General features: G+C 35.6%; 5 protein-coding genes across 7 annotated transcripts; 2 read left to right on the top strand and 3 right to left on the bottom strand.

Annotated features, from left to right (window-relative positions):
* Window positions 1-996: 996 nt before the first annotated feature.
* Window positions 997-4,560, bottom strand: LOC105186495 (leukotriene A-4 hydrolase). The gene is made up of 10 exons (XM_011146752.3): window positions 4,321-4,560; window positions 3,780-3,892; window positions 3,554-3,708; window positions 3,363-3,474; window positions 3,226-3,294; window positions 2,752-3,028; window positions 2,268-2,563; window positions 1,893-2,147; window positions 1,503-1,798; window positions 997-1,413 (listed from the first exon to the last, which is right to left on the bottom strand). Exons 1-10 carry the CDS (start codon window positions 4,361-4,363, stop codon window positions 1,182-1,184), a joined length of 1,848 nt encoding a protein of 615 aa, XP_011145054.1. The 5' UTR covers window positions 4,364-4,560; the 3' UTR covers window positions 997-1,181.
* Window positions 4,561-8,118: 3,558 nt separating this feature from the next.
* eIF3c (eukaryotic translation initiation factor 3 subunit C) lies at window positions 8,119-13,875 on the top strand. Of its 2 annotated transcripts, none has more exons than XM_019842926.2 (15): window positions 8,119-8,297; window positions 8,765-8,890; window positions 8,989-9,121; window positions 9,337-9,621; window positions 9,723-9,817; window positions 9,907-10,034; window positions 10,119-10,529; window positions 10,658-10,867; window positions 11,033-11,186; window positions 11,779-11,994; window positions 12,069-12,348; window positions 12,566-12,759; window positions 12,846-13,049; window positions 13,153-13,291; window positions 13,466-13,875. In XM_019842926.2, exons 2-15 carry the CDS (start codon window positions 8,798-8,800, stop codon window positions 13,603-13,605), a joined length of 2,682 nt encoding a protein of 893 aa, XP_019698485.1. In that variant the 5' UTR covers window positions 8,119-8,297; window positions 8,765-8,797; the 3' UTR covers window positions 13,606-13,875. The 2 variants fall into 2 exon arrangements, with proteins under 2 accessions (XP_019698485.1, XP_011145056.1); XM_011146754.3 differs by having other exon boundaries at window positions 9,720-9,817.
* Vps33B (vacuolar protein sorting 33B) lies at window positions 13,837-16,589 on the bottom strand. The gene is made up of 7 exons (XM_011146753.3): window positions 16,383-16,589; window positions 15,864-16,116; window positions 15,568-15,791; window positions 14,989-15,495; window positions 14,673-14,903; window positions 14,221-14,546; window positions 13,837-14,136 (listed from the first exon to the last, which is right to left on the bottom strand). Exons 2-7 carry the CDS (start codon window positions 16,019-16,021, stop codon window positions 13,873-13,875), a joined length of 1,710 nt encoding a protein of 569 aa, XP_011145055.1. The 5' UTR covers window positions 16,022-16,116; window positions 16,383-16,589; the 3' UTR covers window positions 13,837-13,872.
* Window positions 16,590-16,622: 33 nt separating this feature from the next.
* Window positions 16,623-21,157, top strand: LOC105186499 (uncharacterized). 2 transcript variants are annotated; one of them, XM_011146758.3, is made up of 10 exons: window positions 16,623-16,890; window positions 17,269-17,387; window positions 17,681-17,923; window positions 17,998-18,119; window positions 18,295-19,716; window positions 19,779-19,988; window positions 20,103-20,212; window positions 20,348-20,562; window positions 20,708-20,964; window positions 21,034-21,157. In XM_011146758.3, exons 1-10 carry the CDS (start codon window positions 16,630-16,632, stop codon window positions 21,117-21,119), a joined length of 3,045 nt encoding a protein of 1,014 aa, XP_011145060.2. In that variant the 5' UTR covers window positions 16,623-16,629; the 3' UTR covers window positions 21,120-21,157. The 2 variants fall into 2 exon arrangements, with proteins under 2 accessions (XP_011145060.2, XP_011145059.2); XM_011146757.3 differs by having other exon boundaries at window positions 20,708-21,157.
* On the bottom strand, window positions 21,107-24,576 carry LOC105186498 (sorting nexin-30). Its single transcript, XM_019842927.2, has 7 exons — window positions 24,332-24,576; window positions 23,914-24,069; window positions 23,711-23,821; window positions 23,428-23,592; window positions 23,162-23,357; window positions 22,796-23,070; window positions 21,107-22,529 (listed from the first exon to the last, which is right to left on the bottom strand). The coding sequence occupies exons 1-7, from the start codon at window positions 24,497-24,499 to the stop codon at window positions 22,170-22,172; spliced, it is 1,431 nt and encodes a 476-aa protein (XP_019698486.1). The 5' UTR covers window positions 24,500-24,576; the 3' UTR covers window positions 21,107-22,169.
* Between the last annotated feature and the right edge of the window lie 304 nt (window positions 24,577-24,880).

Raw genomic sequence — 24,880 nt, 5'->3', positions numbered from 1 at the left:
AGCTCACTGCATGCATGGAGTCTTAGCTTAATAATGTGTGCCCGTTTTTTTGCAACTTTCGGAACACATCCCGACTCGAGAAGAATGAGAATCACTGCTCCGCCTGCGGAGCACGCCTGCGCAGTGACTCACAACGAAAAGCGAGAAATGAAATATACGCGGTGGGACATATTATAATAATACAGACTCAAATGAAATGAATACTCTAGCATTAAATAGAAATGAGGGAACACAGAACAGACAAGAATCATCCGATGTAAGTCTTATACTCCGGGGGACATCCGAAAAAGGTAGAGATAAATAAATATGTTTATGTTTTTAAAACAATACGAACTTAATTAAGAGAATTAAGCTGCATTACGATAATTATGATGCTATTATACATTTATATGTGATTTATTGTTTCAGCAACAGCCATCTTCTATAGCAGAAGCAATGATATTAGATACAGAAGTAGCTGTTATATAACAGCTGCTTATTATTATAATATGTTCCACCGCGTATATTTCATTTCTCGCCTTTCGTTGTGAGTCATTGTGCAGGCGTGCTCCGCAGGCGGAGCAGTGACTCTCATTCTTCTCGAGTCGGGATGCGTTCCGAAAGTTGCAAAAAAAACGGGCACACACTATTATGTCTACGACCGTACCTAGGTTAGTTTAAGGCCTATCAACCTTATAACTAAAATCAAACTTTCTGAAACTGCTAATTTCGGAATAGACCTATAAAGGTGCCAATACATGGGAGCGTCGAGCGTCAAAGCATCCAACCAATCAAAGTTCCTTGTTTTTATCCCTGAAATAAGAAATGAAAAACTGATTGGTTGGACGCTTTGACGCTCGACGCTCCCATGTATTGGCACCTTTATTTCTCTCTGTGAACCATTTTTGAAATGTTTTATTTTATTGAAAATGATGATTTCTATTCAAGTTCGAATAAATAAGAAAATATGTTCATTTTAACCTGAAAATTACCCTTTATTAACATTTTAACGAAATGAATCACATTATCTCTTTCTTTTATATTAACATTATGGTAAAATAGTAAAAAGTAATTGTCTGATGAAATATATAGATAAAATATGCGAGATATTAATGTCACTATGAATAAAAAATCCGATTTTTAGATAAAATATATAAAATTAATATCTCTGTATAAAATATTAGTTGTGTAATTCTTTCATATCAAACAATCAAGTGAAGATCCTTCGCAACCATGTGCGCAGTCACGTACATCATCTTATTTTTCTTGCTGAGATATACATCGATCGCTCGTTGTCGCATTTCTATCCAATCGTATAAGTCTCGGAATATAGGACGTACATACTTCATTCGTCCTTGCTCAGTAGCAAAAGCTAAAGCATCGGAAACTCTCGCTTCCCAACGATTCTTAATACATAATCGCAACCAAATGAACCTGTGAATAATAAGCGAACGATACGAACAATTACATTACGCAATCGTAAATCATAATTTATAAACAAAGATACACATATATTTTTGTACCGTATTTCGCAATTTTTCACAGAGTCCAGCTGATAAATATTTGCCATTTGCTGTATCTTGTTGACTGACAGAACTATAGATGACTTATGTAAATCAGTCAAGAATGCTACTTTCTGACCAGGAGAAAAGTCCTTTATATCCTTCATAGCGAAGGTCATAGCAGTATTTTCGTCCGACTGGATCCAACGTTCCGCTAATTCAGTACACACAATTGCCAATGTCTTGTCATAATCGGGTATAATAGGTGGCATGCCCGGCTTATGGAGCCACGTGTCCCAATCGACAGAATTTAACAGCTAAAATATATATAAAGTAAATATTATTATCTCTATAAAAATATATTAATAAAGAAATATATCAAAGGTCCAAAATTAAGATAAAGAAATTTACCTGAACTTTGTCAGGGAAATAATGATACAAGTAATCTTTCCAAGTATCTGTTTTGATACTTTTGTACTTATACATGTCTAAATAAGATTTAAAAAATGGCTCAAACACTTCTGGCCCACCTAAAAGTTGCTCCAGGTAAAACAAGAATGTATGTCCCTTTTCATAAGGAACAATCGAAAACGCATCGTCAGGATCGATACCGGTCAGATTTGGCACCAAGTTGGTCAGTTGATTTGTTTTACCCAGATTTTGAATCTGCAATAATAACGCGGTTTCGAAAAATAATATAGCAATATAATGCGATATCATCTTTTTTGTTTGTTTTGTTGATATATAACAAATTTATTATTCAATGAATCAAAATGGATTACTTACCTCTTCGCGCAGACTTTCAATGCCGTGTAATGCTTCAAAATGCCTCATTTTTTCACCAAACATTCTAGAATTAATTTTTCTTTCAACAAATACGGTAAAACCTTCATTCAACCAAAAATGCTCGAAGTTAGCGTTTGTAACTAAATTTCCCGTCCAACTGTGAGCAATTTCGTGTGCAATAACATTGGCTAACGAACGATCTCCAGCAAGTAGAGTCGGTGTCACAAACGTTAGACAAGGATTCTCCATTCCCCCAAATGGAAAACTTGGTGGAAGTACTAATATGTCATAAATGCCTGCAAATATTATTTTGCATATAATAAACAGATTTCAGGAAAAAAATTGATTCTGTATAAATTTACACATACAATTCATTGTCAAAAATTTTATGGAATCAATTAATTTCAATCACTTTTACGGTAATAATATAATAACGGCATAAAAATATATATGGATTTCAAATTGATTCAATTCATATCTTTACCCCAAACATAAGAACCACACAATTGCTCAGCAGTCTGCAGCATTGTTTCAGTTTCTCCAAATTCGTATGCGCTTTTATCAACAAACTCCTTCTCAGCCCATACTTTGCTTCTTGGGCCAACTTGTTTGGATACTAATGCACCTACTGCAATAGCTACCAGGTAAGATGGTATTTGTATTGGTTGGTGAAACTCATATAATTTCTTTGAGTTCTCCAAGTCTGATACTTTATCCAGAAGAGCAGACATTACAACTGTAAGTTCATGTGGTGTAGAAACCTAAGAAATATGAAATACTTATTAATGCAAATGAGTTATAAATTTTTATATGGTTGTGACATTATTTACCCATTGATGTTATTTATTAATATATTTTGTTAATGTGCACTATTGGATATAATGTCAAATATATTAATATATTGATATAAATTATTACAAAAAATATACAAATATTCTAATATTGTTAAGATTCATACTTTAGCAGAGTATGTAGATTTTACAGCTGGGGTATCTTGACAAGGAAACATGGATCTAGCATGTATAGCCTAAAAACATAAAATTACATAACACATCATTTTGAATGTCAAAATTTTATTGTCAGTTTAAAATTTACCTGACATTGAGAGAACAAGTAGGGATGTACACCACCAGCAGTTTGTTCCGCTGTTAGCCATTGCAATGCAGTAGCATCTGGAGATGTCTCGTATTTAATTTCAATCTTATATCTAATAAAAAGAAAATAATATTGCAATATTTAATGATAATTCTTAATATGTTATGAATTTATATTAAAAATATATTTACTTTTTGTTATTATCAATAAAAGCTATTGCTGTTTCAGGTAACTGAATAACCAATTTATTTCCAAATTCAATGTCATCTCCAATATCATATTGTAGATGAGATTCATCAACAGTATTTGTAACATCCAGTATGAAGAGTTTACGATTATCTAAAATCTAATTGTTTGATTGTTTTATTGGCAAATAGAAGTTTTTTCTTCTCTTTAATGAAAAGAATTTTTACTCACTACTTCAGTGGCAGCATCTTTTGTTTCTACATCTAATATTGCTTTACCTGTAAGAACTTTACGTTCAAAATTAACATCTAGTTCTAAATGGATATGAGTTACAACTGCAAGTTCTGTAAAAATTAAGAAAAAGATATAAATGTTAAATAATGTATAAATAACAAGTAGAACTATACAAATAATATATAAGTAATTAACAAATAATAATATATTCTAATTAAATAAAATACTAAATCAATATTTCTTATATATGATATAAATCATTTTTCTCATTGAATATTATGCTATACTTAACATAAAGTTTATGCTTTAAAATATTACAATATTGTGAATTGTTAAAAGTTTTAAAATAATAACTTCTTAAGAATTTTAAATATATAATTTAGAACACCTTTAAATGTCAATTACAGCCCAACAGATGGTTATTATATTCTATATCTTTTAATTATAGAGAACAAAAATTAATATTTTGACATATTTTAATATTATATAAAATATATAACTAAAATTTAATATTGTATAAATCACACAATTAAAATACCTGGCTTTGAAAAAGAACTTGGATCTCCAGGACTTAGAGCCATTTTTAATGTTTTATCACCTGTGTCAAACAACTTGCAACAATTTGCAACGACTGCCAACGACTAGCAAATGAATAATCTTTGTCCCAAGCTATCAACAAGATAAACCTGATATCATATATTTTTTCTTCTTTTATGAATGTTTGTCCTCTTGAAAAAAAAATACTGTTATCTCTTTTTAAGGTGATATCGGATATATTAATATCTCCTAAACGGCTTGAAATACAGGCCTGTTTTTAGCCAAAATATAGTCCTATAAAAACCCTATTCTCACCATAAATTTCGACTCTCAATTCCTAGTAGAAGCGGAGATATCAATGGTACAAGTTGGAAAACTTTAACCTTCGATATCTCCTAAACGGTTAGAGATACAGCCCTGGTTCTGGCACCAAATTAAAGTCCTCTCAAAACCCTACATTTTCTACTACATGGACGACTCTCTACTCCCAGTAGAAGCGGAGATATCGACGGAGGAAGGCTGGATATCGACGGAGAAAGGCTGGAAAACTTTAACCTTCGATATCTCCTAAACGGTTAGAGATACAGGCCTGGTTCTGGTACCAAATTAAAGTCCTCTCAAAACCCTACATTTTGCCGTAAATGGCGACTCTCTACTCCCAGTAGAAGCAGAGATATCAACGGAGAAAGGTTGGAAAACTTTAACCTTCGATATCTCCTAAACGGTTAGAGATACAGCCCTGGTTCTGGCACCAAATTAAAGTCCTCTCAAAACCCTACATTTTCGACTACATGGACGACTCTCTACTCCCAGTAGAAGCGGAGATATCGACGGAGGAAGACTGGATATCGACGGAGAAAGGCTGGAAAACTTTAACCTTCGATATCTCCTAAACGGTTAGAGATACAGGCCTGGTTCTGGCACCAAATTAAAGTCCTCTCAAAACCCTACATTTTGCCGTAAATGGCGACTCTCTACTCCCAGTAGAAGCGGAGATATCAACGGAGAAAGGTTGGAAAACTTTAGCCTTCGATATCTCCTAAACGGTTAGAGATACAGGCCTGGTTCTGGCACGAAATTAAAGTCCTCTCAAAACCCTACATTTTGCCGTAAATGGCGACTCTCTACTCCCAGTAGAAGCGGAGATATCGACGGAGAAAGACTGGAAAACTTTAACCTTCGATATCTCCTAAACGGTTAGAGATACAGGCCTGGTTCTGGCACCTAATTAAAGTCCTCTCAAAACCCTACATTTTCGACTACATTGACGACTCTCTACTCCCAGTAGAAGCAGAGAAAGGCTGGAAAACTTTAACCTTCGATATCTCCTAAACGGTTAGAGATACAGGCCTGTTTCTGGCACCAAATTAAAGTCCTCTCAAAACCCTACATTTTGCCGTAAATGGCGACTCTCTACTCCCAGTAGAAGCGGAGATATCGACGGAGAAATGCTGGAAAACTTTAACCTTCGATATCTCCTAAACGGTTACGGCAATTGAAAATGTTTAAGCATATACCCTGAGATTCTATCTGTTGCGTATGACACGTGTGTGTGTGTGTGTGTGTGAGTGCGTATATGCACACGTACGTCACGCTTTCATACTTCAATGCAACACATGCAGACGGACACAACTGCGCTAAAAAACGCCTGCCGGAGTATAAATAAATACTAACATAACGCTGAAATATTTTGGAAAAATAATTTTGGGTACACACAAAATAGTATCTTATTATCATATATTTATATATCGATATAAATCGTATATAATCTTCATGATATTAATCATATACAATCTCAATTCTTATTTTTTTTGTGCATGTTAACATGTTAATTCATGTTATAAATGCATAACAATGCGCGAGACCGTGCTTGTCAAGTACACTATTATGGTTGTAGCACGGACATAAACCGCCTGAAAGTGGATGTAGCACAGACAGCCACCAGATGCAGGTTTTACTGTAGAGACCTGAAAGTGGATGTAGCATCGTAGTTCCTCTCTCAAAATGGATGCAGATAGCGCCCATTCCCAGTGCGAAAAATCGGTGTCGCCGAAAACGCCGTGTTGGCCCCTCTCAGCTTCCTCTCTGGTCTATTTCTTACTGTTTAGGGCCAGAGCACAGTGGTGGTACTACGTAATTTTATAGACGTAGAAAGGCGTAAGCAAGAAAAAGAAAATAGATAAGATAGGAAAGTTGATGCTTATAATAATTCGTACTACCTAATAGCTTTTCTATGACAGATCGGGAATCTTCGGTTATAGAGGATTGTATTATACTATCTTTAATGTTTTAGCTAAAAACGTTCGGCAACGGATAAAATAGTATAGTGATTTTTATAAAATTACTGAATATTATTTGGCTGCTTTGATATTTTTTTCCATTATGGATTAAATGAATGTATACTGACAGCTAATATAACCTCATTTAATAATATACATAAGATTTTTTGTCATCTTTATCCTGTAAGGATACATTTTATTTATATATCTTATTATTAATAAGAATATTAATAATTATAATAAACTAATTTATTATTTTATTTCTAATAACCTCTCTCTCTCTCTCTCAGTTAGTGAATATTAAACAATCTTCAACTAAAAAGGATTTATTAGAAAAGAAATTAATATTTGTAAAAAGAGAGAGACAAAGAGATAGACCAATGGATGCAATAATGAGAATTTTAATGGGAGAAGAAATAGAAGAAGAAAAAGAAAATTTACGATTAGAACGCATATTTTTAAGAGATTGAAGCAATTCATTTGATTAGCATAAATTTCCTGGGGACGTCCAGAGACATACCAGGGCCGTCCTAAGGCTATAGGACGTCTCCAGGATATCCCTTGGATGTTTTCTGAACATATTTGCTAGGAATTTACGATGGTTAGAGTAAAATATTAAATAAAACCTTTATTTTCATAAATAAATAATAATACTTATAAATAATAACATATACTAATAAGATTTTAATATAATTTTCATATTTTATTTCATTATTGATTAAAATATAAGAAATGGAATAAATACAAGGTGGTTCAAATATGAATTTAATTTAATTAATTAATTTTGTGTGTGTGTGTATGTGATAAGATATATATATTCAATATAATATAAAATAATATTTACCCATAATTTCTTTAAAACTCATGAATTTTCACTCACTTTACCACTCATTATATAAACTGCCTCGTAAAAGTTAGGAAATAGATATAGAAAGAGCTATGAAGGCCTTTCTATTTCCAGCACTTCGGATGATAACCGAAACAGCCCGATAATCTCGACGATTCTACTTACATAGTTACTTTCTTTATATAGACAGGAAATTTTTTTCTATTTCTTCGTCTATCATTTTACGAATTTCCATGGCAGAGAGCGCTTAGTGATTATTGTCTGTGATTGGAGCATTCTTTTAGATTCTTCATAGACCCAGAAGTAATCAGGAGTGAGATTAAGTGGAAAATCTAGTAATATTGTCCAATTGTTGTCTGCTGAATGCAGCCATTGTAGATGGGCCTTTAGGCCTGATCTACAATACGTGTCGTAAATTTAAGCCGTAAAAATTGGCGAATCACAGTCGATCATTACAAAAATAATCGGCTATAATTGGTCAGTTCTTACGGTTTACAGCTTACAATATATAAGCCGTGTTCCAAAATTCACTGCCAGTACTAAAAATATATAGTTTGTGTCACGCAAATTATAACTTTTCAACGCTGGCAGTGAATTTTGGAACACGGCCATATTGTAGATCGCCTTACAAGCTGCAAACGCTTCGAAGTGCCCTACGGATCAATCACGGCCTTCCCTTGGGCGTTTCAAAGCACTCTTCATTCTTCAAGTTTTAGCTAGCAACATTTTTGCGCGTGCGCAAATAACAATATTCTATTTTGCTCTTTTAATCCTCCATCTTCTATCGCTGTGCCGTTACTGGTAATGTGACTAACCTTGCAGAGCATCTGTCTTTACAAGGAGGACTTATCGGTAATATAATAATTTAAAGTGTATTTAGGGGTTGTACATTACGTTGTATGTACCTATTTTGTGTATGTTTGGAATTCACTCTCTGGTGTAAAGTTATTACTTCCATTAAAAGAATACTATACCATGTGCATAATCAAATGAGCCATTTATAAGAATGTGCATTATATATGTACGAGAGACACGTACAAGATTTCTGTTGCTTTTGTAATTATGGAGTTGTATCTTTCGTTCTAAATTTGTTTATCATATTTCTCTTACATGACATAATTTTTTTTCTGATATTTTACATGTCATTTACTAGGTTATTTTTATCACATTTTACATGCTCCATTGCATATATTTTTTGCATATATTTATAAATTTTATAACAGTCACAAGGTTATGAGTTAAATTTTATATGTATTAATACATATTTAAATATATATGGGTTGAATATAATTCATATTTTTAATATTTTATTTTTATAGATTATTGCAGAATATCTCTGAATATCTTTCATCATGAGTCGTTTTTTTGCAACTGGATCAGATTCGGAATCTGATAGTGCTTCTGAAGAAGAGCAGGTGCAGAGGGCACCAGCAACTGCTTTTACTGTATGTATTCAAATAACTTTTATTAATAGTTACCATGTAAGAAAAAAATATATATACACGTATATATAAGATTAAAATAATATGAAATACTTTTTTAGTTCAGTGACGATGAGGAAGAAACAAAGCGTATTGTACGTTCCACAAAAGAAAAGCGATATGAAGAAATAGCAAATCTTATAAAACTTATTAGGAATTATAAGAAGATAAAGGATATGAGCAGTATGTTGTCAAGTAAGTGACTGCAGTATTTAAAAATTTCTATTTCATATTTATAATTTCATAATTATTGAATTAATAAAAATAGATAATGTAAATAAAAATGTGACTATATCACATGAATATGTTAATATCACATGACAATATATCACATGAATATGTTAATAAATCAACTATATGTTTCATAAACATGTCATGAAAAAGACATTTACAAATTTTTATAATTCCAGGTTTTGAAGATTTAATGCGAGCTTATCAAAAAGCTTTACCAGTAGTCGCCAAAGAAGAACTTGGACAAACTCCACGATTTTACATTAGATGTTTAGTTGAAATGGAGGATTTTATTATTGAAGTATGGGAAGATCGTGATGGGCGCAAAAATATGTCAAAAAACAACTCCAAATCACTCTCGACATTACGTCAGAAATTACGTAAATATAACAAGGAATTTGAAGATGATATAACCAAGTTCAGGGAGAACCCTGACCAAGATGATGATGAAGAAGAAGAAAAGGGTGGGATATATATTATGAAATATATCTGCCAAAAATTTTTATCTAACTAAAATTCTGAAAATTAAAAAGTAATGTAAAATTAATATTTATAATTTTAGCAGAAGAAATTATAGAGACTGAAGAAGAAGATGATAGTGCTGTGGCATTCAAGAAAGCTGGCTCAGAAGCTAGTGAACCTGATATAGCTAAATTCAAGGTTTTCCGTGATACTAAAATTTATGTATATTGTATAGACTATTCTGAATATCTTTTTATAAATTTGTTTTTGTATATGTTATATTGTAGAAAGGTGCAACTGATGGCGAGGAGGGTAGTGAAAGTGAATCCGATTGGGGTAGCGATTCGGATAGCGAAAGCACAAGTAGCGACGACGAAGGTCAATATCAGAACATTCGCGAACGTTTCATTAAAAAGTAGGATTTTTTGTATTGATAATAAAATTCAACGTTTAATATAAGAAATAAATTTGATATATATTAGCGAATTATTTTATACAGAGCAACCGATAAAGAAGAGGATGAGGACAAAGCGAAAAGAAAAGAACAACGAAAAGAACGTAAAGAGAAGGAAAGAAAAAAGAAACGTGATGAAGACGATGGCGAAGGTGAATGGGAAACTGTCAAAGGCGGGGTAGCGATTCCCTCTGAAAAGCCGAAAATGTTTGCTAAGGACGCGGAAATCAATATCACAGCGGTGTTGAAGAAACTGTCTGAAATAATCGCAGCTCGCGGTAAAAAGCGCACAGACAGACGGGAACAAATAGAGCTCTTGCATGAACTGCAATCGATCGCCGACGCGCATTCCCTCGGCCCTGCTGTAGCCGTGAAAATCAAGTTTTCCATTGTATCTTCCATATTTGATTACAATCCGAAGGTTTCTGACGCTATGAAACCCGAATATTGGTCCAAGTACGTACAATTCTGTAGAATAATCAGATATTTAATGAAAATATTTGTTAGACACTTTTTTTTACTCTTATAATAAATGGAGGAATTTTTTATTTTGTGAACGTGCAAGACAATTTCATATTTTACAGAATCCTGGAACGCATTACTGAAATGTTAGACATGCTGTTAAGCGCTACAGATATGGTAATAACAGAAACAATCGCGGAAGAGATGGAAGAGTTCGAAACTGCTCCATATAAAATTCATGGATGCGTGTTGACATTGGTGGAACGCCTCGACGAAGAATTCACGAAATTATTGAAAGAGTGCGATCCACACAGCAATGAATACGTAGAGAGGTATCTTTCATGTTAATTATTTTGGAACTGGGAAGCTTATTCTTTCTAACTTGAATTTATATTTTCAAAAAATAAAAATATCTATATGAAATGAAGTTTCTCAGTGAAATAAGAAATGACAGAATATGTGAAACTATTATGCAATAATATTTCCTCTGATTACAGATTGAAGGATGAGAAACAAGTCGCTGCTATAATAGATAAAGTGCAAGAGTATTTAGAGAGACAAGGTACTGTGTCCGAATTGTGCCGTGTGTACTTGCGCAAGATCGAGCATTTGTACTACAAGTTCGATCCAAATGTTCTCAAACAGAAGGATGTAAGTTTTATAAAATGGCTATATGTACAAACAATTCTTTTTACTTAATAGAGATGTGCGAACTATTCGAATTCGATTCGATTCGAATCCGAATCCCTATGATTCGAATCCGAATAATTCGAAAATCTCGAATCGCGAAGATTCGAATACGAATCAAATATATTAGCGTTTGTGTGTATCAGTTATAAAACGGACCATCTGGGCCTGTATATTTGAACCCTTAACTTATTTTTAATTAATTATTAATTAATAATGTTTAATTGCCGTAAATAACCTAACTTATAATTAATAACTTAATTATAAATTACTATAAATATTTAAATATTTTATTTTAAGATATTTTATTTTAAGATAATATTACAATATTAATATTCCTTTTCATATTAAAATCTTTCATCATTATTTGCACGTTTAATATTCATGTTAAATTTTCTAATGGTTCGATTTGATTTGATTCGAATTCGAATGAAATTTCATAGATTCGATTCGAATCCAAATTTAAAAAATGAGATTCGATTCGATTCGATTCGACATAAAAATTCTTGATTCGCACATTCTATTACTTAATTAAATTTGACTAAAATTATGCTAGGGTGAAGTGGGACAAGACGTAATCACGTCCGTGCAAGTCATGGAGAAGCTATGCAAATATGTTTACGCGCACGATAACACCGATCGATTGAGAACTCGTGCGATTTTGTCACACATTTATCATCACGCGCTCCATGACAACTGGTTCCAGGCGCGTGATTTAATCCTGATGTCACATCTTCAAGAAACTATCCAACATTCCGATCCACCCACACAGGTATTCAATTTGCTCGCATAGTCTTTATTTTTGATTAATTGAAGAATAACGAAATTAACTCAACTTGCTCTTAGATTTTGTACAATCGTACAATCGCCCATCTGGGATTATGTGCATTCCGCCATGCCAATATTAAAGATTCCCACAATTGCTTGGTCGATCTGATGGTAACAGGCAAGGTAAAAGAACTTTTGGCGCAAGGTTTGCTCCCGCAACGACAACACGAGCGTAGTAAAGAGCAGGAGAAGATTGAGAAGCAGAGACAAATGCCTTTCCATATGCACATCAATCTAGAGCTCCTTGAATGTGTATATCTCGTTTCAGCAATGCTTATCGAAATTCCATATATGGCTGGTATGTTCTTTTGTATTTAACATGTTAGTATCTTCACTTCTTTTTTTTACACATATTTAATATATTTAGACATGATTTTTAGCATTATTATTTAACATATATTTATACGTATTATATTATAGATTATATTATAGATATTTAACATTATTGAGCACAGCAATCTTTGATATTTGATGATATTTAATACTGATTTGATAAAAATCTGTTTTCATTTTAGCGCACGAATTTGACGCAAGGCGAAGGATGATATCGAAAACCTTCTATCAGCAATTGCGATCCAGTGAACGTCAATCGTTAGTAGGACCACCGGAATCGATGAGAGAGCATGTTGTCGCTGCCGCGAAAGCGATGCGTAATGGTAATTGGGCGGCTTGCAATAATTTCATTATAAATGAGAAGATGAACGCAAAGGTAGGTTTTTTTCACGTTAGAGATTTCTCTCGAACGACATCGAGAATGCATAAGTTAATAAGTCATGTTACTTCCAAATGTTGCAGGTCTGGGATCTCTTTCATCAAGCGGACAAAGTGCGAGCTATGCTGACGCGATTAATCAAGGAAGAAGCATTGAGAACGTATTTGTTCACATACTCTCATGTGTATGACTCCATCTCGATGCCGAAGCTCGCTGACATGTTCCAACTGAAGCGTCCTATAGTCCATTCTACTATTAGTAAAATGATCATCAACGAGGAACTCATGGTACATTGTGCGACGATATAGTTTTTATGTGGGAGCGCCATGGAAGCAACAACGTTTAGCGATTCATATGACTGAGATGCATTTCTTCTTTTCGCAAATTTAGGCATCTTTGGACGACCCGACGGAGACTGTTGTTATGCATCGCAGTGAGCCGAGCCGTCTGCAGTCCTTGGCTTTGCAACTCACGGATAAAGTCAACAATTTCGTCGACTCGAATGAACGTATCTTCGAAATGAAACAGGGTAAGTAAGATGTGCGATTCTATATGTATATTTCTTCATTTCTTTATCCTATTATATCTTTAATTCAACGTATATGTACAAAGATGAGCTTGTCGCGTGTTTATCGAGTGACGTTATAAAAATATAGCGTGTACAACATGCATTTCTATACATAATAAATATAAATCCTTGCAGGTAACTTCTTTTCAAGAGGAAACCAAGGCAACTTCCGCGATCGACAAAACTATAACCGCCAGGGGCAGGATTGGGGTCGACAGAGGCGTGATCGTGATCGCGATCGCGATCGTAATCGCGAAGACAATCGAAACTATTAATAATATGCCAAATTTAATATACACAAGAGCAATTTATTCAATTTTATCAGTGTAAAGATCTGTTCAGATGAACTTGCATATTTGCACAATACATGCGTACAGGAAAATCAACAAATTATTTATACAGCAGAAGAATGTTTTTCCTTTTTTCTTTTTTTATATATTAAGTGCAGTATTGGTCGATTTTCTTGTGCGTAAGCATTATGCAACTATGCAAAGCTCATCATCAGGGTGGACTTTCAAAACGATATAAATGTAATTTTTCTCTCATATGTCTTGTATCCTCTGAATGAGTTTGTTCCCCGTTATAATAGCATCAGACACGAGAACAAGGCGCGTTCCCGTGGACTTTTCAATCAGCCGACAAGCCGCCACTTCTGCACAAGTAATACCTCCTACTACGCAGATCACAATCATCTTCGGCGATAACGTGCCTCGTTGACCATTCATCGTGCAGCCCGGTAAATTTATCAGATCCTCGAAGCTACGAGAGTCTTTCTCCTGATTCGATACGATGTTCAATATCTGCGCCTATGATACATTAAATAAGATGTTAATATATCGTAATTGAATTCCGCGTAATTTGTAATACTTGAAGAAGAATATGGTACGAACGATAGTGGGTATGTAGGCGTTGTTGAACACATAACTGGGACAAGTACGACCATTCTGATCGGAGCGTTTGGATTGACTAGGTAATAGCTTCAATCTCTGAGCGTTGCTGCTCCATTCGCTGCTCCAATTCGGCAGCTTGTGCAACAGATTTTCATTTCTGTGCTTCAACAAACCGACGGTGTGCAATTTGTAAAACAGAGGGATATGCTGATAACCGTGGGTGTGCAAGTGTAATTTTTGGATATTCTGAAGTTCGTTTTGCGTGATGCCGTCAGTGGTGATGGATAACAGGCACAGAAGACGCAAACATCGTAACGCGTGCTCGTCTACAAGAACACATTTTTCAATGTAATCGTAATAATTAATATGTAATTAATACATAATTAATATGTTATATTAATTTTTATTATATGTCATATATATATATATATACACAAGGCAAGGCAATGCACCTATATTTCTCTCGATGTAACTCAAGCACTCTTTCCTTTCTTTGCAATCAAGCATCAGCTTCTCCATCGTCTGCAAGGCTTGAAACTCGGAGCCCAAGGTGTCGGCGATAGCCTGGCATGCGGATATATGAAATGCCAATTGCCGTGTCATGTCCTTGGTCTTCTGTAATCTCGTTGATACATATCTCTCCATCTCGGCCAACTTCATCGTTTGCACCAGCTCCTGTTCGGCTAATATTAGCACATGTTGGAGACATTATCAAGACAAGATTATGATAAATGAGAACTACGACCAGTAAATACACAGATTAAGTACATTTGAGTGACTTAGCCTTTCCGTGCAGAATCGGAAAGACGTCGCTACATGGTGTATCCCTCACTTCTGCATAGATCTGATCTTTATCCGGGTTCAATTGAGTCTGCGATTTTCCCAGAGTCGCCGTGCCGACGTTTACTTCGACGACTTCGTTCAACAAGCCCGCATACGTCACAGGTGTCAGCAGGGTCGTGGTCAGATCATAACTTCTGTCCATTACAATCAGGGCGCCGATCTCGTGTTCCAAATTGGACGAACCTAGATACTGTTCCATGGATTCCATCAGTATGTTTAGTTGCTGGCTGTGCTTGCCGAAGAAAAGCAAGAGCTTCGGCGAGCCAAGTATTAGTTGTAGCGACCACAGGTTTTGAGCTAGTGCTCGTAGAAGACTGGTGTCCTTGTGATAATAAAGATCAATAAACATCGGATTTTCCAATGATAAAACGTTTCCATCTAATTTTATAAATTCTGGAGACAATGTCCGCAATGTAACTAGTCCAGACAAGCCTGAGTAAATGACTTGACATTATTATTAAAACAAAAGTAATATAGGTAATAATATTGGTATAACTTACTGACCTTCTTCTTCTACTAGATTGTGTAATACAGCTGGGACAAAAGGCATGACCAATAAATGATGACACACTTCAACACCAGGCTTGCTAAGCTGAGATATTTCAGATTGTATCTGATCAAGAACTCTTTTGCATGCAATTAAGTCATTAGATACTAGAAATATACGTTGACTGTTTGATGGCTTCAATCCATCTTCCATTTTATAAATTTTGTCCACTCCATATCGTCTGAATAAGACAATATGATAAGATTTTAATGATAAAACTAATATGCATATAAAGAATATGAGCAAAACTTACTTCAATACTGTCACTCCTACGAAACTACTGAGTATTTTCATGATTTTTTGCTCTATTATCAAATCCTTTGTGCCTGGAATAACATCCAATATCTCCACAAGTTTTCGCTGACTTATTTGCTGCAGCATATTTAATTTATCATCCAATGTGATATCCATTTTGTTCTATTTATCATAAATTCTACATATATTTTGTATATAACAATGTTTTAAATAACAATCTTTAGATGTGATTATCTCCAGATATCCCTCATCTATAAATGAAACATATACAAAATTATTATTTATTCTGCAAAACGTAATACTTTATATATTATATATATAAACCAGCATAAGAGCTTTACCACATGAAGTTATGTCATTTTAGAACGTTTTAAAAGGATACAATTTCATGTGTTAAAACTATGTTAGTTATGCACAAATTAGAAAGATGCATTTTTTCTGCAAAATTGAAATTACACATAAGTAGATCTTTATATAAACATCAAAAGTAGAAATAAGACTAGTGACAATTTTTTACCTTGATTACAAATGCATCTCTCACAACGTTAACCTTTTTTTAATCAACATCAACGTGCCATCAGCTGGTTAGTATTGTTAGTGTAGAACATACAGTGACAAATCGGTGATGTGTCACGTCGTGTGTGCGTAGGAATCCGCGCGCACACGCACGCACATATGCATTGAAACACAAACGACTGGTGTGTGTGGTTGATATTGGCTCTCACACACTGCTTTTCACGCAGAAAAATCACAACCAACTCCTTATGATATCTGCGCCCGTCGCGCCACTGAGAGCCTTTTCATCTTCCACCGCCGAGGAGTACTCACGACTCACGCGCGCTGCTGAGCGAGGTTATTTAAAAATGGCGGACGCGTCGTCTTCCGACACTACCTCAGACTGTTGCAACGAGTGTTTCTCTGACATTACATCGGAAAAATCTGAATACGTCGTGGTGGGTAGGAAGCCGTGTCCGTCTCATCGACGTAGCAAACGGCATTTTCTGCAGAAGCTGTTGATAAGAGAGGTAGGCAAGCTTTAACCTTCAAATCTTACGGAGCATCATGACTGATAGGATCGGCCGAGTTGTTAAGAAAATTTCTTTGCGCTTGTGACAAGTGCTGTTATTAAGAAAATCTGCAAGAAGCAAAAAATTATTGTTTAATCTTGTAGTTGATAGGTCGATCTCGTAAAACCGCTTGCATTTACTCTCCATGGAAATAAAAAAATGTGCAACCCTCTCTTTCGCGTGCATAAGAATTTTTTAAATATTCCAAAAGAACTACAAATGTTTAGCGTTTTGTAATATTTGTTTTATTTTTGAGAGATATCAAGCACAGTAGAATACGTTGATTGTAAGAAACAAAGTATACAATTTCGCATTAATTTATATAAATACTTGCAGATGAGAGGATGTCTCTCAGCGCACAATTATGCATCAGAAGAAAGACTGTTTGCAACAGTACCTAAGTGGCGACATTTGTCTTTGTTACACGTAATGCCAAAGTCGGCATTGGAAGCAGGGTATGCTAATGTAACAATTATATTAAATAGATTTATTTGATCATTTTTTATCATTGAGTAATTGTATCTTGACTTTATTGTAAATTATGTCATAAATGCTTGATGTATTTGTAAAAATTAAGAGAAAGAAATTGGGCAGAGCTATATCAATGTAAAAATTAAAAAAGAAAAATTTAATCTAAAAAATCTAATATATCTAATATATCACAAAGATATAAATTTAAGAGATTGTAAAAGATTTTGTATTCTGACCTGAATTAGCAGTATAATTATAAAGACTTTCATTTTTCAAGGCATATTATTATGGGATTAACACAATGTGGTCAATTTCTGCTCACATATACATACACGCTGGAGGTCAGTAACACATCCCTGTATAGATACCTGCTGCATTGGTGGGCTTTCACACCGAATCGTGTTGCTCGAAAAGTTGCTGAAGTTACATTGTTTGGCAATTATACAATTTATAGAGAATTAAGCATAGTTATATCACAGTGGCCAATGGAGCGTAATAAGCTTGTGATACATGGCCTTTGGTATGTTTAGAAAAGTGATTCACATGTCATGTTTCATGTGATAAATATGATATTAATAATCTATCTAATTACAGTACAAATTTCTTACCGTTACAACTGACTGATAGAGCGTATTTAACGATAACGACAGTGCCGTCTCTCGAGAACTGTAAGGATTGCTTAAAGGTTGCTGCAGCATATGAGGAAGAGGGTGAAGGTAATATATAATTTAGGACTTTTAGAGAAAAGAAAAATACAAGCTGTGGCAGGATTCATAGTACGACTAAATAGAGGATAAATTTCTCTTTATAATTTGTTACGAATCCTATTACATTTTGTATTAATGTAAAACCTATATTTATGTATAAGGCCAGTCAAAATTCGTTGTATAGAACTAGCTGCAAACTGGGACAGCTGCGTGCGATGTAATTGCCTGCAGCATGGACTCACAGTGCACACCACGTATGAAGTTATTTCACCATATCCAAAATTTCGGGCCACAGTATGCTTGAACTACTGGAACCACGTAGTGGTCAATACGGGGAATTTCTTGCATGTGCTCAGAGTGGACTTGAATATACCCAAGTCGAAGAATCAGAAAGCCTGCGACAAGCAAGATTCCGTGGTCCCGGATACAATTCCACTGGATATGAGTGACGTCGAGGAGACGGACTACTCGAGGACAGAGCGATACGAAAGTTCAGACGAGAAGGTGGGCACGCCAGAATGCTCGATCGACCGGTCTCCCAAATGCGAATCAATCGTGGAGCAGGACTTCCTGGACGAGCCAGCGATTAAGCTAGATGATAAGTTAGGACGTGATTTACCGTTAAATACCTCGAGCAGCAATCAAAGCGACTGTGTCTGTGATATAAGTAAGTCTACCGACGCTTTAAGTGTTAAGTCGTGCGAATGCACGGACGAATGCAAGTGTAACCGGAGTAACAGCAGTCCCGTGTCGCGCGTCAACGAGCAAACTGCCATATCGGTCCGCGACAAGATCCTGCAGGACTTCTGCGAGGACATGACGCAGGAGCTCAACATCGGTAACGATCTCATCACGCTGGTGAAGCATCCGTCGTGCTCGCCTCGCTCGACGCCGCAGAGATTACCAGCCGATCTCAAGGCGATGACGTCGTGGTCGTCGCCGATCCTCACTCCGCCCTCGGATATCCTGCGCACCCGCAACTCGGAATCTAGTCAGCACAAAGTCACCCAGCGTGCGGCGAGCCAACGTCCGAGTTCGCCGCAGCCGGGCGCGTCTCAGGACAACAGTAGCGGTAACGTGGCTTCCATAAATTCGCCGCTGCAGTCCGTGTCGATCAGTCCCTCTTCTTCGTGCTCGCCTCGCCTGATGTCACCGCCAATCACGCGCTCCTTCCGTCAACCAAGTCCGCGCAAGAGATCGAGCTTACATTCACCGCCGCCCGCCATCGTGAACACGACGCAGTCCAGGACCACCCGAGCGACGCACAAGCTTATCCTCGAGGCGGAGAAGGCGTACGAGTTTACCGACGAAGCGCAAGAGATGTGTGAGAAACTCAGCTCGTTTAGGAAACGTAGACTCGCTGACAAAAAGTACGAGTTCTGCGACGAAGCGGAAGACGCGGAGAATATAGTTCCTTTCAAGCACATACGCGATCAATTCAGGCATCGCACGTGTTCTATACACCAGATACCCTCTTCCCCAGCGATGTCGCCGGTATTGCCGAACGGTAGGAGGCATTGGGTTGACTCGGATCAGAGCGAGTCGGATGAACTGAATCTCAATCAGGACATCAGTATAGCGAATGACTTGTCAAATTCCGAGACAGGTAAACTTGTTGATCTTTTATCGTTGAAAGAAAGTTTTGCAAAATATATTTTGTACTTTCAGCCGAGAAAAACGTACTTCGGCCGTTGAACCAGAATCAGTTGTCCAACGGAAGCGTATACAGAGATCGCGTTGGCAAGTGTTGTCCGAGTTTCTCCCCGTTAGTTCCTCGAAATAACTTGCAATATCCTACAATAAAATGCACCGCGTGTTTCAAACGGAGCTATATAGAGCTCGACGACGAGATGATATCGGTGATCACAGACGTGGAAGGTATATATAGATTGGATTTGAAAGATTTTTCTTGTGAAAATTAATTTTTACATCACTTTAGTTACAAGATAAGTATTTTACTAATATTTTACTAATAATTATGAATATCTGTAGATGAAGAGACAGGAGGGTATGTGAGTTACCAATGTGTGCTTCCAATGCATGTGCATGGTTCCGGTTATGTTCAGATGCAAATGATCAGCAACAGTAAAGCGGAAAAACTGGTACGAACTATTTCAGAAAAAGAAATAGAATATAATTCTTCGTATAATTCACGGTTGCTGATGTTAATGACAGTTACAGGTGAAATGCGAGTATAACGTTTCTAATTTATAAAATTTCAAACAAAACTTTCACAGATAGTTCCGATAGTCTCTATAACTCAACTGAGTTTCGATATTGAGACTTTCTCTCACCATATAGCAGATTGGATCTGCACGAGATTCAAAAAGAAGTATTGGCATTGCAGCGACTACGACATCGAGATTATCGATGTATGCGCACTTAGCGGTGACATAATATGTTTGCATATAATGAAGATCCAAGCGAGTGAATTATGTAGTCAGACACAATGGTAAACACACATGTTATTCTTCTATGAATTATACATTTTTAATCGAATTTTCTTTTGTATTGTTTTACATAAATTATCGTACATGTTGTTTAATCATATCTCGGTCGAGTATTTTCAATATTTTCCAATTAATAATATTCCACAGTTCGCAAGAGAGAAAGCTATATGAAGTCGGATGTAAGTTTACATGGAACATCGATACAAGCCAATATAGAATAACGGACGTATTGCCGATGGAGGAAGTGAAACCAGAATCTTTCAAGCAGAGTCTCACGGATGTACCGAACTTTCGTAGTCCGTTGTGGAATCCGACGCGTCGCTTGGCTGCGCAGTTACGCGAGAAAATCCAGCAACCGTATGCGCACACTGTACGTTTTCTTCATAATGAGATGAGCTTAACAGGTTGGTATGTCTTCGAGAGTTCATTATTTTCTGTTAGAAACAGTTTAGCGTACCCCAAATCGATTACAGGCGAATCTATAACCAAGCTCACCGATCTGGACAATCTGGTGCAGTTCTACATCACGCCGATACCAAACGACGCCTTAATAGAGTGAAGAGACTAAGAGTTATTATACTTCTTCATTGCAAACAATAATTTATTTATTGATACAAACTCCGTTTTCATTCTCATCGAGCGTGACGTAATATATAGAAACGTATCTGCGTTGTATCCAACAAATGACAAGAAAGAGAGTACCTTCCTTTCGATACAGAATATAAATAACTGACACGAGGAGAGAGAGATATATATAAGCTGCATATATATAAGCTTGATTTACTCTCACTACTCACGTCTTTTTCCATAAGGTCGATCGTAACGATCGACCAGTGCAGCGTGCGACTTGATGGTAACTTAGAGACATAGACTATAAAGGTACTAATTAACGATACAACGAAGCTCGCAAGCATTTAGCTCCGATTTGTAAAGTTTACCAGCGTTGTATACTATACGTTCATTATCTACTACACTATGGTAACTGCTGTACTTTGGTAACTAGTAGATATAATATAGATGACTAAACTGATTGTCAATAAATGTACCGTGACGTGGTTTAAAGTAAGAAAGAGCAGAGACGAATAGAAGAGGTGGTAACCGGCTCGATACTTGGTCCCAAAAATTAATAGCTGATCGAAACTGAAGGAACATGTCGGAGAAATTTCTCTCGTACATGGAACTTGCCCCACATATATATATGTAGGGCCAAATTGCATTATACTTAATTTTTCACGTTATCACAAGATTGTATTGTATCATAAAAAGGCGGATCTTTTTGAATAGAGTTTTGATATTAGTGTACTACATATAACATGTATATACATAAATGCGCAACTTTTGCTAAATGCAATCTACAAACGGCTACATTATTAAATGTAATCGTTGTAATTTGCATACTAATTAATCTTTTTTCTCGAAACTCTCGCTGAAACAACGAGTTGTTTTCACAAAGCATTAATATCGACAAGCTAGTAGAGATTGTTCTTTGAATTGCAATAAACTCTTTGTGTCATTATTTGATAGAGATTCTCGAACTGGTGTGTTATTACCTTTGTATAGACATAACGAATATTTATCTTATATCCTTTCGGGTGTGACGGAAAGAGATTCAAACTGGTATTTTGACGGGCGGTCCTACGGTAGCATCAGCTCCGATTCCATCCAACTTGAGGCCAGCGAGTATTTCTTCCCATGCATTCATGCACTGCTGATAGTGTCTGATATGTCGGTCTGTCATTGAGATTAGCATATTCTTCAGATCTACTTGTTTTTCTATGTTCCACCTTTGTAAATCACTTCGCAAATTTTCATTTGCGCATTCTACGCGATCCTGTAAAATCTCCGCTTGCTTAGCTAATCGCGGAATAGTCTGACCTAGTCTCTCTAGCTTTTCATCGCGAGATTCTGCCTTCCACAAAGATCCACCCCAACCTTGTGAAGGTACCGTGCAGCTTGTAACTCCTACCAACTGCAAAGAGGCGACTCAACTCAATTGTACAAACTTATCATCTTTTTACTAATAAGAATTTTTTTATAATATTCTCTACTTTATATATAATCAATACTTTTTGATTTCTTATATAATAAAAATATATTTTGATATTTTATAAAAAACTGTCTTTTTATTATCAAATATTTTCATTATTAATTTACTATTAAGACGTTTATGAATATATTATTTTTTTGAACCTAAGGATATTTTAACGAACAAGAAAATATATGCTAAAACAATACCTGATCTTTTTCTAATCTTCTTTTCGCTAATTCGTCGACGGTTATTTCATATTCAATCTGCATAGAATCGCGACGAGATAGAGCACTCTTAACTGCTTCTATATACGAAACATATTCGCGTTCGTCGTTAGGAACATTCTCTAAAAGTTTCTGATGTGCCAATGCATTCGAATCTACCGCTTTAGCGATCGCCAATAAAATTGGCGCAAGTTCTGGTTCTGAAGTTGCCCATAGTGTAAATATAGGATATAGCTGATGAAGCTCCAATAAATAATCTAAATAACATTATATATACAATATGAGAATCAACTAGAAATTATATCTTACTATAGTTACAATGTATCTTTATGTAGTTTTTATATAAACCTTGTCTCTCTTTGTGTATGCGATGATTAATCTTATCTATAGTCGACAATTTTTCACTCAGTGCTGTACAATAATCTCGAATTTGTTCGAACTCCAAATGACGTTGTTTCATTGTATATGTACTTGCTATGTTTTGCAAGGAATCAGTCATTTTGACAAGCACGTTTCCACGATTTTTGCGATGAACGAGAAATTCCTATATTTAGATATTGATTTAAGTAAAACTGATATAATATAGTGTTATACTTTAATAATGTTATACTTACAGCAGGTTTAGTTGTGAGAAAGATATGCAAACTTTTGTCACAACTGAGAATAGGATGATTCACCACTCTGTTTAAAAATATATGGAGAAGTTTCATACGAGCTATAACAAATTCTTTGGAATAGCGATCTAGCTGAGCAAGCAGTGTATGCTTGCCTGGCATTGGCTGCAACAAACATCAAAATTTGTAAACAACCTGATGATTTTTCTATTATAAATAATTTGTCATTTGTGTGCAATAATTAACACTGTAATTTGTGTTTAAACATGTACTAAAGACTTACTGGTATAATATGTGTTGGATAAGTATCTACCAACTTTTGACGAAGCCAAATGAAATCATTATAACGTCTGCGGACTATATACTCTCCTTCTTCAAATTCTGGACGCGTAGTCTGGAATAATTTAATTGATATTATTGTAATATGCTCTAATATTAAAAACTTAAATGATTGAGATTATTTTAATAGTATAGTTACACACTTACTCTGGTTGTTATGCGGAATGTAATATAAGTTTCTAAAGTTTCTAGATGTTTCTGTGGATTGTCTACTTTCACTTGCAAGTCTCGAGAGTCCGTTTGAAAGTCTGATATCTCCTGATCTGGTAGAGTAGAGAAACTATCGATAGAAGGAGATGCAATCTGCAAGATAGTAAAAGTTTCGTGACATATATGTTTCTTATTTAACATATATATATTTTTCTGCTTAACACTTGTGATATGGATATTACTAAAATTATACAGATATATAAGATATAATTATACAGATTTCGATTGTGTATTAAAAATTTTTTATACTATGTGCAATTTCAATTGAGCGGTTACATCAATGGTAATATTAATTAACATAAATAGGGCATTGATGTATGGAACTGTCATAAGGTATCTCAGGTTATGTTCGTACCACGGATCCCTCGATGGAGGTGCTGCAGTTAGATAGGAAATCGACGTCGCGACTCTCCTGTTTCACGATTCCGCCCACCGCCATCGAGCTCACTTCCAGAATCGCCGAATCCTCAGCATTTTTCTCACTCAGGTTCTCTACTTCCGACGTTTCCGTAGAAGTCATCATCTTTTTGACAGTTGGACAACACACTTGATAACGCCAGCCGCCTTCGCAGCACCACGGTAACCATGCGCAAGTTCTGCACGAACAATGACGGATTACTGCACGGTTATTCCTTGTCAAAATTTTATATTTTTTGTATACTCTGTATATCTTTCGTACAAAGAACTTTACGCCGATAGTTACATTTTTATAATCACTGATGCACATGTCGGTCATATATCATTTTCTGTATCTCTTGATCCCAAAATTGAGCAATAAAAATTATATACTTTTCGTCCTGCAGTTAGAAGGCTTCTGAATCCACTTAAATTCGGGGCCCATGAATGCCTAAATGCGCCCCTGTTGGCGTGATGGCGTACATCGATCATTGATTCAAAATGCTGT

The sequence above is a fragment of the Harpegnathos saltator genome, unplaced genomic scaffold, assembly GCF_003227715.2.
Source record: "Harpegnathos saltator strain DR-91 unplaced genomic scaffold, Hsal_v8.6 scaffold202, whole genome shotgun sequence".
In the NCBI taxonomy this organism is placed as follows: Eukaryota; Metazoa; Arthropoda; class Insecta; order Hymenoptera; family Formicidae; genus Harpegnathos; species Harpegnathos saltator.
The sequence above is the reverse complement of the archived record's forward strand: the minus strand, read 5'-3'. Positions and strand labels throughout refer to the sequence as shown.

Bases quoted from the DNA above. Each gene is read 5' to 3' on its own strand.
- LOC105186499 (XM_011146757.3), top strand. From the start codon at position 16,630: ATGATATCTGCGCCCGTCGCGCCACTGAGAGCCTTTTCATCTTCCACC. The intron at 16,891-17,268 runs GTAGGCAAGCTT...AAATACTTGCAG, and splicing joins AGAAGCTGTTGATAAGAGAG to ATGAGAGGATGTCTCTCAGC. The intron at 20,563-20,707 runs GTAAACACACAT...AATATTCCACAG, and splicing joins TTATGTAGTCAGACACAATG to TTCGCAAGAGAGAAAGCTAT.
- LOC105186495 (XM_011146752.3), bottom strand. From the start codon at position 4,363: ATGGCTCTAAGTCCTGGAGATCCAAGTTCTTTTTCAAAGCCAG. The intron at 3,295-3,362 runs GTAAATTTTAAA...TTATGTTTTTAG, and splicing joins ACTTGTTCTCTCAATGTCAG to GCTATACATGCTAGATCCAT. The intron at 1,799-1,892 runs GTAAATTTCTTT...TATATATTTTAG, and splicing joins ATTTCCCTGACAAAGTTCAG to CTGTTAAATTCTGTCGATTG.
- Vps33B (XM_011146753.3), bottom strand. From the start codon at position 16,021: ATGGATATCACATTGGATGATAAATTAAATATGCTGCAGCAAATAAGT. The intron at 15,792-15,863 runs GTAAGTTTTGCT...TGTCTTATTCAG, and splicing joins GTAGGAGTGACAGTATTGAA to ACGATATGGAGTGGACAAAA. The intron at 15,496-15,567 runs GTCAGTAAGTTA...TCATTTACTCAG, and splicing joins CAATCTAGTAGAAGAAGAAG to GCTTGTCTGGACTAGTTACA.
- LOC105186498 (XM_019842927.2), bottom strand. From the start codon at position 24,499: ATGATGACTTCTACGGAAACGTCGGAAGTAGAGAACCTGAGTGAGAAA. The intron at 23,822-23,913 runs GTAAGTGTGTAA...AAATTATTCCAG, and splicing joins CATTCCGCATAACAACCAGA to ACTACGCGTCCAGAATTTGA. The intron at 23,358-23,427 runs GTAAGTATAACA...ATCTAAATATAG, and splicing joins TTCTCACAACTAAACCTGCT to GAATTTCTCGTTCATCGCAA.
- eIF3c (XM_011146754.3), top strand. From the start codon at position 8,798: ATGAGTCGTTTTTTTGCAACTGGATCAGATTCGGAATCTGATAGTGCT. The intron at 10,868-11,032 runs GTATCTTTCATG...CTCTGATTACAG, and splicing joins AGCAATGAATACGTAGAGAG to ATTGAAGGATGAGAAACAAG. The intron at 12,760-12,845 runs GTAGGTTTTTTT...CAAATGTTGCAG, and splicing joins ATGAGAAGATGAACGCAAAG to GTCTGGGATCTCTTTCATCA.